The sequence below is a fragment of the Amblyraja radiata genome, chromosome 15, assembly GCF_010909765.2.
Source record: "Amblyraja radiata isolate CabotCenter1 chromosome 15, sAmbRad1.1.pri, whole genome shotgun sequence".
NCBI classification, from domain to species: Eukaryota; Metazoa; Chordata; class Chondrichthyes; order Rajiformes; family Rajidae; genus Amblyraja; species Amblyraja radiata.
This window is the reverse complement of record NC_045970.1, coordinates 27,646,672-27,661,497: the sequence shown is the minus strand read 5'-3', so window position 1 is coordinate 27,661,497 and position 14,826 is coordinate 27,646,672. Positions and strand designations below refer to the sequence as shown.

Below are 14,826 nucleotides of genomic sequence, written 5' to 3'. Positions count from 1 at the left end.
CACTTTCTTGTTAATAATAGCTTAGTTAACTAACAAGGGGTTGTTTGGACAAACTCTGTGATAGCTTGCAGTTAAATTCCTCCCTCTTTGCACATTTAATATTCATCACAGATCAAGGAACTCACCTGTGTGACAAATCCACTTGTTTAATACACTAAGATAGTAAAGGGTGGCAAGGTTGCTGCCTTACAGCGCCAGAGAACTGGGTTTGATCCTGACTACGGGTGCTGTCTATATGGAGTTTGTACATTCTCCCCGTGACCTGCGTGGATTTTCACCAGGTGCTCTGCTTTCCTCCCACACTCCAAAGACGTACAGTTTTGTAGGTTAATTGGATTGGTAAAATTGTAAATTGTCCCTAGTGTATGTAGGATAGTGTTAGTGTGCCGGGATCGCTGGTCAGCACGGACTTGGTGGGCCGAATGGCCTGTTTCCGCATTGTGTCATAAAACTAAACTAAATCTCCAACCTTCTTTAAGAAACAGAACTCCATGAACAAAACAAACACACTCAACATGCAATACTGCTCTGAAACCACAAAAAAACATGCAGTGTCGTGTGAGAAACATGGTTTGCATGATCAGTCAAATTTAACTTAACGCCACAATTGACAGGGCTATATTTCAAAATGAAGAACCATACTCTGATGGATGTAAACAAAAGTTTGAACATATTTTGCATTCCTGCTGGAGATCTGCATGAACAACAACCTTCGTTTGAGAACCCACGCAGTAACCTAATCGTAGAGTCAAATCTACCTTATCACAATACTTGCGTTAGAAATGTGGATAGCTTCGCAAATTGTCATTTACCAGTTGTTTTGTTTAAAACATTGTTGGAATCGAGTACAAGTGTACAGGCATTTTGGGATCCATTGAAGTGATTTTAGAAAAGCTCTGGGCCGTTGACACTAACTGGGCTTCTTGATATTTGTGCCATTTGTGATTGCATGCCCAATACAAACTATGTGAGACGGGACAGGATGAGTCCTGTTACAGTGAAGTACCCCTGTACTTTCGGTGCCTGTGCTTTCTGCGGGACCTTCTTCCTCGTCGGTTTAAGCGCCGCAGCTTCCTCTGCCTGCGATGCCTCCTGTGGTTTCTGGGAACATCTCCACGGGGCTCCGGGCTCCTGATTCCTGCAGGAAAAGCAATACAGTGAGCTTCGGGTTTTTCAGATTTCAATGCAATTGCCATCCAATTCTTTCATTTGGTCCATCACCATTAACATCAACAGTGAAGGGTGTAGGAAGGAACTGCAGATGCTGGTTTACGCGAAACATTGACACAAAATGCTGGAATATCTCAGCAGGTCAGGCAGTATCTCTGGAAAAAAGAAATAGGTGACGTTTCTTGACCCAAAACGTCACCTATTTCTTTTCTTCAGAGATGCTGCCTGAGCCGCTACTTCAGCATTTTGTATCTATAAACATTGAAGGGAATGCACTGTCACACCCTGGGTAGAATAACGACAAGGTCAAAGCATGCTGCAATAGAGGCCACATTCTGTAGTTAAAGGTAGACAAAATTGCTGGAGAAACTCAGTGGGTGAGGCAGCATCTATGGAGCGAAGGAATAGGTGACGTTTCGGGTCGAGACCCTTCCTCAGAAGTTAAATAACAGCTTTGCTCATACAGATTTATATGGTATTTGCAAGAGTTTAAGGCATTGCAAAACATCTTGGAGCAAAAAAATGTAATGTAGTCTATGTAGCCACTCACATAACAGCGGTCAATTTGCACGCAGCATTCAGCAATGTGACAATGGCCAAAGTTTGAGTAATGTGAGTTGAGGAACGAATATTGAGCAGGATGGTCAGGACAACTTCTCATCTCCAAGATGTTGCCATGAGATTTCTTACACCCATGTCTGAGGCCGTCATAACCAAACTGCCTGAGATCGAGAGAGGTGCTGGGGGAGGCTCCAAGAGGTTTGATCACCATTTGTGGCCTAAAGTCTTTAAAACGCGAGTCATCGGGGTTGTTAGCAGCTGCCTGGCCCTTGCAACAACTGTGGGGCAAGTGTAGAGGGTAACTAGTCAGGTCAAGTACATTCCAGCACAATGTCAAGTTGGCAGCTTTAACCCGGATGTCATTAATCTTATGGAGTGTTGATAGAGATACATCCGTCCATGGTATTGTGTACATGTGTTGTACATCGTTCCTTCTGCAATTCCGACCAACTGTTATTCCCAAATCATTCCAGAATGTGGGATTAGCCCCAAGCTTTATCTGAGCATTGACAAAATATTAATACCTTTAGATGAATTGAACGCAGCCACATATTCATCTACCTTCAGGACCATAAAGATAACTGCTGTTTGTGACTGTTGGATTCATAAATAATACATTTTTACAATTATATTTCTCTGTGGAATACATAGCTTCAAAAACATGATGACAGGGGGTTAGTGTTCTTTCATTTCAAATCATCACTCCAGTTTGAAGAAAAGTAGGCATCGGACTTCCACAGCACTTCACTCATGGCCTTTGACGGCTTGTGTTGTTTTTGGCTGTGCAAAGAAAAATCTCAGCCATTTGATGCCGGCCAATGAAACAAATAAACGCTAATGAAGTTTAACCAATGCAGCTTGAGAGACGAACATTGAATAGGGGCTGGAGGGGTTCCTGGTCGTATTACAGTTAGTAATATGAATATTTAATATCCACCAGAAACAATACCTCCAGTAAGTAGTGCCAACATGTCAGCCAATATTTGAAGCGTCCAGCAAGCAGTGCAAAATGCCAGCTACTTTCCCCAGCAGTAGAGCTAGACAAAACCACTTACTGTAATCATTTCTGCAACCTAAGAAACCACAGGAAGAGGAGACCAATAGGCCCATTGATTTTGATTCTTAGTCAGGGATCAAACCCAGCCTGCTTGCCTCTCCAGAAACACCTCTAGTACCTCCAGAGTGGATTGTAAAAGGCCACTTCCCCAGTTGCTTGTTACAGCACTCCATGACTTCAATGTGGCTTCAACCACTAAGTCTCAAATATTTAATAGATCTGCATTAGCTCGTGATGCTTTCTAGTTTTGGGGTGCTGCATCAAATTGAGATCCCGTCTTATTTTTTGGTTTTGCAGGGTCTTGTGGTGATGCATCTTCCTTTCACTTTGAAATCTTAAATAGCATCAAGTTTATGCCAATTTCCATCTTTGTTTTGAAAATGTTATGTCTCCAAAGAAAACAAGAAAAGTTTCACTTTATTAGCCTTTCCAGATAACCTAAACAATGTGTGGGAGAATTGCAATAGTGACTCATTGTCAACATGCCCTTATGCCTAAAACAACAAGGCCTCACATACTGTCAAGCAGCATGACTTCTCTGAGGGCTTGTTCTGTTTCAAACAGGCAGCTCGTGACAAGAACTGGCCGCTGACGAATAATTTCCTGAATCCCACACATGAACTCGCATAAATTATACAAGTTAACATGGAGTTGTAGCTTCCCGAAATGTGAACTGGTCATTCCATTCGGTTCCCAACTTCCCAATGGACTTACTTTTTATGTACTTCTACCGCCCATCAATCCTTAAAGAGCCAAAATATTCAGTCAGTGCTGACATTTTAAGTCTAGGACTTTCCATCAGAAATGTAGAATTTGTTCCAATCTCCTGTGTTGGTCAGAGATAATAAAGGTAAAGGCCCCGGGTGAGACTTGGCAAAGCAGGAAAAATGGGGGGCCGTGAGGCCAAAGAAAATAATATTACTGGCAAGATTGCCATCAAATTAGCTACAAGAATGTTTCAGTGACAGTGAGAAATTATTTTTAAATTAGGACTAAAAGTTCCTGTTGGATAAATCAAAATAAAGTATGAAGAAAATGTGTGTGAAAGAATAAAACATGGATAGTCCGGCAAGCTTTGGTGTGTTGGTGCTACAGGACTGGCAGGTATACCGGATGATTGGATGTTATTCCAAATAACACAGCGACACACTTTTGCTTGTTCCAGAATACATTTACCAATGAACCCAGTAGGCTTCAAAGGAGCACAGGGAATCGGGGTACTGTTGAGGTTTCAAGAGAGTGAGGGAAGCAGGGTCCTGGTGACTTTCTGGGGAATACAGGCGGCAGGGCCCTGGTGAGTTAAAGGGGAGCGAGGAAACCAGGGTCTTGGTGAGTTTCAGGGGAATGTGAGAACCAAGATCCTGGTGCGTTTCAAAGCAGAGTGGGCACCAGAGCTCTGGTGAGGTTCAGGGGGCAGTCAGACCTGGGACCCCAGTGGCTTCAGGGGAATGCGAAGACCAGGGAATCAGAGGAGTAAGGGAACCCCCAGAGCCCAGGTGAGTTTCTGGGGAAGGTCGGCACCATTTAAATGAAAAGCAGGCTTCAGCTTTTCAGAGCTGCTCAGTGGCACCACAGTAGAGTTGCTGCCTGACAGTGCCAGAGACCTGGGTTTGATCCTCGTTAAGAGTGCTGTCTGTACAAAGTTTGTACGTTCACCTTGTGAGTGCATGGGATTTCTCCGGGTGCTCTGGTTTTCTCCCACACTCCAGACATACGTGTTTGTAGTTTAATTGAACTTGTACCTGGAACTTGTAAATTGTCCCTCGTGTGTCAGATAGTGCTAGTGTATGGGGTGATCGCCGGTCTGCACGGACTTGGTGGGGCGAAGGGCCTGTTTCCACGCTGTATCTCTAAAGTAAAGTCTAAAGCAACGAGTTGTAAATACAGGTCCCTATTTATTTTGCAACCAGTTTCAAATTTCTGGCTAATCTTTGAATAGCTTCAGGTGTGGAGTTGATCAATTGCTTTGTTGATTCTTTTATCTTTTGTTTTGTATAGCTTTGTGCATTCTTCCTGCTTTATCTGTGCAGTTGCTGAGTTGAGGGCTGTTAACATTTACAAAGATATCACCACCAGTCCAGATCTGCCTTTGCACTGTAAAACTGCACCAGTTTGTCTGTTGCAGAGAGAAACTACACTCCTGCCTTATCCAGAGATAAGAAGACTGATCGGCAGATAATGGTGAAAGAGTTTATTGCACCAGCATTACTTCTCAGACCAAGGGATTACAAACAGTGCAGTTGAGCTGAAATAACAGAGAATACTTACTGTGTTCGCAGTGAACTCCTTCCCAGCCATTGCATTCACAATGATAACTTGCAAAGTGAACTATGCATTCCCCACCATTCATACATGGATTCGGCTTGCACAAATTCACTGGTTGCTTGGCCACTGTTAAGATAACACAGAAGATTTGTTAAACATAATGGCACAGAAATATTTTCTGCATTACCATAATTCCTCTTTTTCATCACCTTCTTGAATCAGCTTAGCTCCTACCCATATATTTCATTTCTCAATCATAAGCCATCTTTTTTACTCTTCATTGCTGTTCTTTTGGGCCAGACCCACTTAGGCGATTTTACAGGTGACTGTCAAGTTGCCGGCAGTCGCCTGAAAAACCGGCAACTGGAACGGTGACTGTCAGAATGGAACACACACACAAACAAACACATCGCTTCCTTCACCAGCCCATTATGCAGACGGGAGGGCATGGGCAAGCGGGGGGAGCGCTGTCTGAGTGGAATTCACACAGTGAAAAGCCAATGTGATACAGACACACACCGCGATGAACAGGAAGGTTAGCACTGTAATTAAGAAGTTAAAAAGCACAGTGTATGGTAAGTCTTTTAAAAGAGGGGGGGAGAGGGGGGAGAAGGAGTGGAGACAGCTTTTAAGAAGCCAGAGATACACGGCTGTGAAGCTCGGCGGACATTTATCATTACCGTTCGGTTATAATTGGCTCTGAAAACTACTGCTTACGTTTTTTTTTCCCAATGAGCCAATGAAATTCACTGGTCAGCACCGGCTACAACCTACGAGAACCTAAGAGAACCTTCGACCTCCTGGCGACCCACTAGGACCTCTTGGCGACCCACCTACGGCACGGGAATTCTCGCTACACTCCATGGCGGCTTCATTCTAGTCGGCGCTAATTTTCCAACACGTTGAAAATTTCACAGCGACAATAATGAGGCCGCGACTAGTTCCCAGAATGCGGGAACTCCTCACGACCATGAAAGCGACTCCCCGGCAACCACCCGCGAACATGTGGTGACTATATAGTCTCCTGCAGTCGCCTAAAGAGTCGCCTAATGGGCCTGTCCCACTTTTCAACATGTTGAAACATTAGCTGCGACTAGAATGAAGCCGCCATGGAGAGTAATGAGAATTCTCGTGCCGTAGGTGGGTCGCCAGGAGGTCCTAGTGGGTTGCCACGAGATCGAAGGCTCTGGTAGGTTCTCGTAGGTTGTAGCCGGTGCTGACCGGTGAATTACATTGGCTCATTGGGAAAAAAAACGTAAGCAGTAGTTTTCAGAACCAAGGATCTTTATTAAAGCTTTTCTCTGGTGCAGGTTGGGATCAATTTCTCAAAGCAAACTCTTCTCCAGACACTTCAGAGAGTCTTACCTTAATTAGCAATCATAATAATAATATTAATAAACTTTATTACGGACTCAAGGTCCAGACAAGGGGCAACATTACATTAAAAGCATTGCATATTAAATATCATAAAATACATATAAAATCTTGGTATGTCACTTATAAAAACATCATAATTTATATATTTTTTAAAAACACAATACATAAGTTAAAAATCCAGATTAAAAGAATGATCAATGTCCTACAACGAGACAACGATACCAGTGTCTCCACAGTTGGGATTCGTAGCGTGTAGTGCTAACCCTTATGTTTGACAAGGCCAGAATAAGCACATTTTTAGAGTCATTTATCCTGCAAATGAATTTATACATGTGATGTCTTAGGATAGCTTCTAAAGTATTGACTCCTGCAGCCACAAACATATTACTGGCACTACACCATCTAGGTTGCCTTAGCAGTGTTCTCATGGCATCGTTATATGCCACCTTTAGTCTCTGCATACTTGTCTTTCCATAGTTCGACCACTGGTGAGCAGTGTAGAGTGGTGTGCAGTATGCTCTAAATAGCGACACCTTCACCACATCTGCACACGCACCAAATTTACGCAAGAGAATATTCGCCTGTACATACAGCATGCGTCGTTGCCTATAAATATCCTCATCATCTGTCATTTGTTCTGTAATAATGTGCCCTAGATATTTTACCTTATTACAGACACCAAGATTATTGTCAGACAATTTAAAATCAGGATATTTTAGACATTTATCCTCTTTGGTTCTACAGATCATAACAGCACTCTTACTAGCATTATATTTAATATCATGTTCCACACCATACACAGAACATATAGTAAGGAGCTGCTGGAGACCAGCGTTAGATGGACTAAAGACCACAAGATCATCTGCATACATAATATGGTTCACTAGAATATAAAATACTAAAAATATTTTCATAAATTAAGTGTCTGAAAGAATAGTAAAAAAGCAATGGAGATTCTTTTAACCAGGGGCGGAAATCCTGGGGGGTACTGTCCCCCCCATGCTTTGAGAGGTGGGGAACAATCTCGCCCATGTTTTGTCATCCGGACTTTATCAGCCGCTTTCTAGGGGCTGAATCGGCCCATTGCGGCTTAAAATCAAACTGCTGCATCGAGGCGATCAAGGCTCCCGATGTTGAGGCCCCCGCCGGCCGCTGAAAGACCCCGTGAATGGGCCGGTTCAAGCCCACGGCCGAAGCCTCGCATGCATCTCGCTCTCTCCTCCAGCCCAGCGCGCCGCTTGACTCGGGGGAGATTCGGTACAGCGTGGAGTCGGCGCCCGATGAGCAGAGGGAACCGGGACCGGGTCGCCGCCAGGGATGCGGTTCTCTATCTGGAAGGCGGTGGGTCTGCTGCGGCTGCTGGCAGGTACACAGAGAGAGAGAGGCCACTCGGCCCATGCGTTGCTGCTGCCTCACAGCGCCAGGGGCACGGGTTTAGATCCTGACTCCGGGCGCTGTCTGTACGGAGTCCGTTTCTCCCCACTAGCGCCTTGTCTGATGTTGATCTCACCCTTGCTGCTGAATAGACCGTGCACCAGCACCGAGTGCTCGCTCCGACACCTCTCTCGTTTAAGTTTATTTTGACAGTGGGTCTCCACAGGGCCCACGGCTGAAGCCTCCGAAGCCTCGCGTGTATGTGTGTGAGTATGCGCATGCGCGCGCGGCCGCCAAGATAGTGTCCCCCCCATGTTTTGATAGCGATTTCCGTGCCTGCTTTTTAACAAGATGCATGTAATTACCTTCACATATCCTGTGAGCGATGCTTTCTTCAAAATATTTTAAATCCTCATAGGACGGCACAGTTATCATGTAATTAGCGGAGCCAGCAATCCTTAGCAATGATTCCTTCTGTGCATCACCAATTCCTACAGCAAAGACTGTGATGCCATTGTTCCTCAGAGTCCGTGCGGGGACTGCTGCATCATCGGTGCTTGCCCCGTCCGTAAGGACCACCACTACTTTATTCACACCAGGTCGAGCTCCCTTTCTGACACTCATGACTTCATCGTAAATGTGAAGGAGGACGCTGCCAGTGGAGGCAGTTCCGCCCAGATAAGGGGCTAAGCTGATTGCCTTCTGGAGGTTGGTGTTTGAATCCAACGTGTCAAGGCCAAAGATTGTCCTCGAACGGCTGCCATAAACCACAAGGCCGACCTGGGTAACATCAGGATTGATCTCAAACTGCATGATGCTGGTTTTCATAAAGTCTTTCACCTTATCAAAATTGTCCTTTCCAACTCCAGATGATGCATCCAATGCAAAGACGAGATCTAAAGGCTGGGATAAACATCCTGCAGAGGCAGAGAGTGAACACAAAATTAGAACATTCCCAGTAAGGTCATGATTTCCACTGACTATACTGTTCCAAAGCAAAAGGAGAGGGGGGGTGTGTGGAGTGGATGTGGAGCAGATGTTTCCAGTAATGGGAAAGTCTAAGACCTGAGGGCACAGCCTCAGAATAAAAGGGAGCACCTTTAGAATGGAGATGAGGAAGAACCTCTTTCGCCAGAGGGTGGTGAATCAGTGGAATTTACTGCCACAGACATTGGGTATTTTTAAAGCAGAGATTGATAGGTTCTTGATTAGTCAGGGTGTCAAAGATTACAGGGAGAAGGGAGGAGAATGGGGTTGAGAGGGAAAAATAAATCAGCCATGATCAAATGGCTGAGACTCGAGCCGAATGCCTAATTCTGTTCCTATGTCTTACTGTTTAAAAGGGACACTGGAGAGATTTAGCAAATGGCACGTTGGCCTTTATAACAAGAGGATTCGAATATAGGAGCAAAGAGGTCCTTCTGCAGTTGTACAGAGCCCTAGTGAGACCACACCTGGAGTATTGTGTGCAGTTTTGGTCCCCTAATTTGAGGAAGGACATTCTTGCTATATAGGGAGTGCAGCATAGGTTTATTAGGTTAATTCCCGGGATGGCGGGACTGTCATATGCTGAGAGAATGGAGCAGCTGGGCTTGTACACTCTGGAGTTTAGAAGGATGAGAGGGTATCTCATTGAAACATATAAGATTGTTAAGGGCTTGGACACACTAGAGGCAGGAAACATGTTCCCGATGTTTGGGGAGTCCAAAACCAGAGGCCACAGTTTAAGAATAAGGAGTAAGCCATTTAGAACGGAGACGAGGAAACACTTTATCTCACAGAAAGTGGTGAGTCTGTGGAATTCTCTGCCTCAGAGAGTGGTGGAGGCAGGTTCTCTGGATGCTTTTAAGAGAGAGCTAGAGAAGGCTCTTAAAAATAGCAGAATCAGGGGATATGGGGAAAAGGCAGGAACGGGGTACTGATTGGGGATGATCAGCCATGATCACATTGAATGGCGGTGCTGGCTCAAAGGGCCAAATGGTCTACCTGTACCTATTGTCTATTTGGTCATCTCTTCCACTTGTATACATGATAGCAACAAAAACAAACACATTTCAACATGGCCAGAAGAAAACAATTGTTAAGCCGGGAAAATGGATTAGGAGACAGGACCCAAGATTTGGGCTACACAGTGGAGCAGCCGTAGAGTTGCTGCCTTACAGAGCCAAAGACCTGGGTTCGATCCTGACTACGGGTGCTGTCTATACGGAGTTTGTAATAGTTTTCCTGTGACGTGTGGGTTTTCTCCGGGTGCTCCGGTTTTCTCCCACACTCCGATGACGTACAGGTTTGTAGGTTAATTGGCTTTTGTAAAAATGACTAAATTATCCTTAGGTAAATTATCCCTAGTGTGTAGTCTAGAGTTAGTGTATGGGGTGATTGCTGTTCAGCGCGGACTTGGTGGGCCAATGAGCCTGTTTCTGTGCTGTATCTCTAAACTAAACTAAATAGACTAGATACACTTAGATTGATAGAAATAAATCATGTATTTTCCCACAAAGTTGAATGACTGCAGGAAATAGGAGGAGGCAAGGATAATGTTGTGGAGAGGCTGGATGGCTGAGTGGGTAAGTGTCACACAGACACAGTATACACAGTATACAGGGAGAAGGGTGAGGGCTGCTTTGATACTGTGAGGCTGGTGCAAACGGAGTATTTCTGACTACACAAGGGATTGGGGTAAAAGGATTACTGAAGACCAAGAGGTATTTGCCAAAAGTAGATGGGTCAAGGATACTTTCCTTTTCAGAAAGAAGTTTTCTTGAGTGACTGTTATACACAGCCCTTTTGTTAAAACAGATTGTTTGTTTTTCCAAAGATTCATGTAACTTAGAATAAAGTTATAAAGCAAAACTGTGAAAGCATTCCTGGCAATTTCTTATCATGTGGGTGTTATAAAAGGTTGCATGTTTTGTCTGACAAGTAGAATATTTTGTCTAGGAGAAGCAATCTGCAAGATCCAAAGCGAAAAAGAGTGCATTATATGTAGTGCTAGGGTGAATTGTGATGGTATTTGCATTATTCAAAATCTTCTGCTTTAACCCTCTATAAAGTGGATGTACAATGAATGTAAAATAGAATACAAATAATTTACCCCCTTTCCTCTACCCCTGAACCACATCCCTGCCATCAACGTTACATTCCACTTCTTCTCTCCTCTCTCCCTCTCTTTGTCCGACACCATTGTCTCCGTTTCACCTCTAGCCTTTGTCACTTACTTAACTCATCTTACAATCAACCCCCCTTCATCTGTATCCACCTATCTATCACGCCAGGCCCCAACCTCGCCTCTCTTTTCCAGCTGCCTCCCTCCTACACCAAACAGTCTGAAGAAGGTGCACAAAATTGCTGGGGAAACTCAGCGGATGTAGCAGCATCTATGGAGCGAAGGAAATAGGCGACGTTTCGGGCCGAAACCCTTCTTCAGACTGATGGGGGGTGGGGGGGGGAAAGAAAGAATGAAAAGGGGAGGAGGAGGAGGAGCCCGAGGGCGGGCGGATGGGAGGGTGGGAGGAGACAGCTAGAGGGTTAAGGAAGGGGAGGAGACAGCAAGGGCTAGCCAAATTGGGAGAATTCAATGTTAATGCCATAAGGACGCAAGGTCCCCAGACTGAGAAGGTTCCTAATCCAAAACATCACCTACCCATTCCCCTGATGCTGCCTGACCCACTGACTTCCTCCAGCACTTTGTGTTTTGCTCAAGATTTCAGCATCTGCAGTTTCTTTCTTGTGTCTACAAATAATTCCACAGTTTTGATTAAAAGCTACAATACTGATTATTCTGCTTCCAAAATTTGGTTCCTAAACTGAAAAAGATTATGACATTGTGCCTTTATTACATCCAACAGCGGACAAATCTATTCCCCTTTATCTGTTCACTTCTTCCGTTTATATAGAAAATAAATCCTCTGTCCTCTCTTATCAGGTTTCCTGGTCTCCCAAGTGACAGCCCAGCTCATTGGGCTACATTACTACAGCCTGCAACTAATCACCAGATGTAGCCTACTGTCCCACTTAGGCGACTCTTTAGGCGACTGCCAGGGACTAGTTTTAATGGAATTCACCTACGACACCTGGCGACAACCCACGACAACATACAACAGCAAATTGTCGCCATTGTAGCCGGAAATATTTCACCATGTTGAAAATTTTGCGGCAGTCGCCTACAGTCGCCCAAAAAATCACCTGAGTGGACCAGGCCCATAAGTCTTTCTTCTCCACAGAGAAATGCACTCTATCTTACAACTCCAGTGAGCTCACTTAGTTATCATGTGTGAAACTGATTTTTCATTTATTAAGCTTATGGCACCTTAATCACTTAGTAATATAGTATGATGGAACAATTCATGGTGTCTTGGTATCTTCCATCTTGCAATCAGTCAAGGCAAATAAAGGGCCGTTTAGGAATGTACTTGGAAATACAAGGAACTGTAGATGCTGGATTATCAAAAAAGACACAAAGTGCTGGAGTAACGAAGCCAGGACAGGCACCATCTCTGGAGAACGTGGATAGGTGACATTTCAGGTTGGGCCCCTTCTTCAGACGGATTGTGGTGGGCCAGGGTTGGAAGAGGAAGCTGGGAGAGAGGTGGGGGTAGGACAAAGCCTGGCAAGTGATATGTGGATACAAGGAACTGCAGATGCCAGTTTCCCAAAAAAAGACACAAAATGCTGGAGTAACTCAGTGGGCCAGGCAGCATCTTTGGAGAACATAGATAGATGATATTTTGGGTCAGGACCATTCTCCAGATTCATAGATGATAGGTAGATACAGGTGGGTGTTGGGGGGGGGGGGGGGGGGGGGGGGGGGGGGGGGGTGGGGGGTGATAGGTAGATGAATGAACAAAGGCCAGTGTTGAAGAGACAAAAGGTGTTAGATAAGGATAGAAAAGTTACGACTTGTGAAAGTACTCCTACCTTGATTCTCAATGTTGCAAATTACTGTTTTTAGTTCAGGAATCTTATTGAAGAGTTGCTGGGGACTTGAATATGTGACAGTATGCTGAGGATTTCCTGTAATTGTGACTAAATCAGACTGAAGACTGTGGCTGCCAACTGCAAATAGAAATATTTCCCGTTCTCTGGCATACTTGGCTGACTCAGCGACGGAATCTTCGGCTTTTGAGTCTGTTAGCAGAATTAAAACATGGGGGTGGTCCTCCTGAATACGCGGAACTGTTGATCTTGTTTTAAATCCAACCTGGGTAAGGTATCGCAAGGCCTTGCCAGTCTTTGTGCTGCCCCCTTTAAACTGTATCGAGTCGATCTTACTAATAACGTCTGAAACATTCATGTGCAGTCCCATCGGCAGTTCCACCTGCACTCCCTCACTATACTGTGCCACTCCAACGTTAATTTGACTGTCTGCGGACAGTACAACCTGGAGAAATCTCTTCACAAAGGCTTTGTGCCGCAGAAATCCTTCAAGGGTTGTTTTTGACGAGCCGTCAAGTAGCAGTAAAATATCCACACTGCATTCAAGACCTGGCTGAGGAGCTGTTCAAATAAAAATAACACAATAACATGGAGCACAGTGTGGCAAAGCTGTACCTAATCCCACAAAACCATCATCCTATTGTGCATGCAAATGGACGATGTTTCACCCTAATAAAATAAATATTTAAAAATTATATCAAGATGAACTATTCATCAACAGAAAGTCAACATCAAGAGCACTTAAAATAGACACAAAATGCTGGAGTAACTCGGCGATGAAAATGGATGGGTGACGTTTCAGATCGGGACCCATCTTCAGACTATCCATTTTCTCCAGAGATGCTGCCTGACCCACTGAGTTACTCCAGCATTTTGTGTCTATCGTTATATAAACCAGCAGCGGCAGTTCCTTGTTATTACACATCAATAGCACTGCCCTGGAATAGTCAAATAAAACACTGAGTTACATATAGAAATACACTAGTAATATGGAAGCACAATTGTTAAAATGTAAGTCCAATTTCTACCTGAGTTCCATTAAGGGCATTCTTCTTTACAGCTCTTTCAAATTGGAGTTTCTTTGTATTTTCTTGTACTATTCTTACATTTTGATGCTGGTTTATGAAAGAGTTTAATTGGACTCTGACTTCCAACTTACAGAGCTCTACTATCAGATCATTGACTGACCTGCAGTCTTTCCCATTAGTGCTGTTGTGTAATATTCAACCAGTGAAATCATGTAGATTTTTTAAGTGCCAGAAGGAGCAGTAAATAAAAAGCCTCAGGCTGAAGAGATGAAACATAAAGAACATGTATTTTAAAAGAAAATGTCTTTCCCTTGCGGATTGAGACTTTAAGCTGATTGTTCTCCTGTGACTGTGATACATAAATGGCATCACATCGCACACTGCTCGCAGACATACAGGCAGACTTCAGCATGATACCAATCAATAAGCTGACAAAACAAGCAGCTGGTAGTTAATCAGATACATTTCATAAGTCAGTATTTTTCTGATCAGTGGTTTAAAAGGACACTAAAAAACGATTTGCCTGGGAAATCTCTGCCCCGATCAAGATTACATCCAGCTAAAGATTTTTTCCAAACCATAACATGTTGGTCTAATAGCAATCAATAGTGCATAGCCTGTGATTGAACTATATACACCAGGTGTATTTTCAGGTCATCATCCATTGGAAGTTTCCCCTGGCAATTCAGATAAGAGCGATATTCAATATAAAAAGAAAATCAAGAACAGACAGATGCCAGAGGTTATGGGGAGAAGGCAGGAGAATGGGGTTAGGTGGGAGAGATAGATCAGCCATGATTGAATGGCGGAGTAGACTTGATGGGCCGAATGGCCTAATTCCATTCCTATCTCTTATGAACTGTCTTTCATGCACATTTCTTACAGAGGACATTGGATAATGTTGTTATATTAATTTGTGATAAAACAAGGAGTAGTTTATTTTTCAATGTTAACTGTGATTGCTGATGCAGCAACATTGAGAACTATAACATTGTACCTAACTGAAGGTTTTGTAACTTTACCAGTAATTGTGTGTGATAATTTACATGTCTATGATTG

At 43.9% G+C, this 14,826-nt stretch overlaps 1 protein-coding gene across 2 annotated transcripts in view; it reads right to left on the bottom strand.

Annotated features, from left to right (window-relative positions):
- Positions 1–364: 364 nt before the first annotated feature.
- Positions 365–14,826, bottom strand: part of vwa2 (von Willebrand factor A domain containing 2) — a 44,174-nt gene continuing 29,712 nt past the window's right edge. For both annotated transcript variants that reach the window (XM_033033926.1, XM_033033927.1), the window contains exons 11-14: positions 12,722–13,300; positions 8,170–8,721; positions 5,057–5,179; positions 365–1,138 (exon numbers count right to left, since the gene is read on the bottom strand). In XM_033033926.1, coding sequence (XP_032889817.1) covers positions 993–1,138; positions 5,057–5,179; positions 8,170–8,721; positions 12,722–13,300 — 1,400 coding nt within the window. In that variant the 3' untranslated portion in view covers positions 365–992. The remainder of the gene's footprint in view (positions 1,139–5,056; positions 5,180–8,169; positions 8,722–12,721; positions 13,301–14,826) is intronic.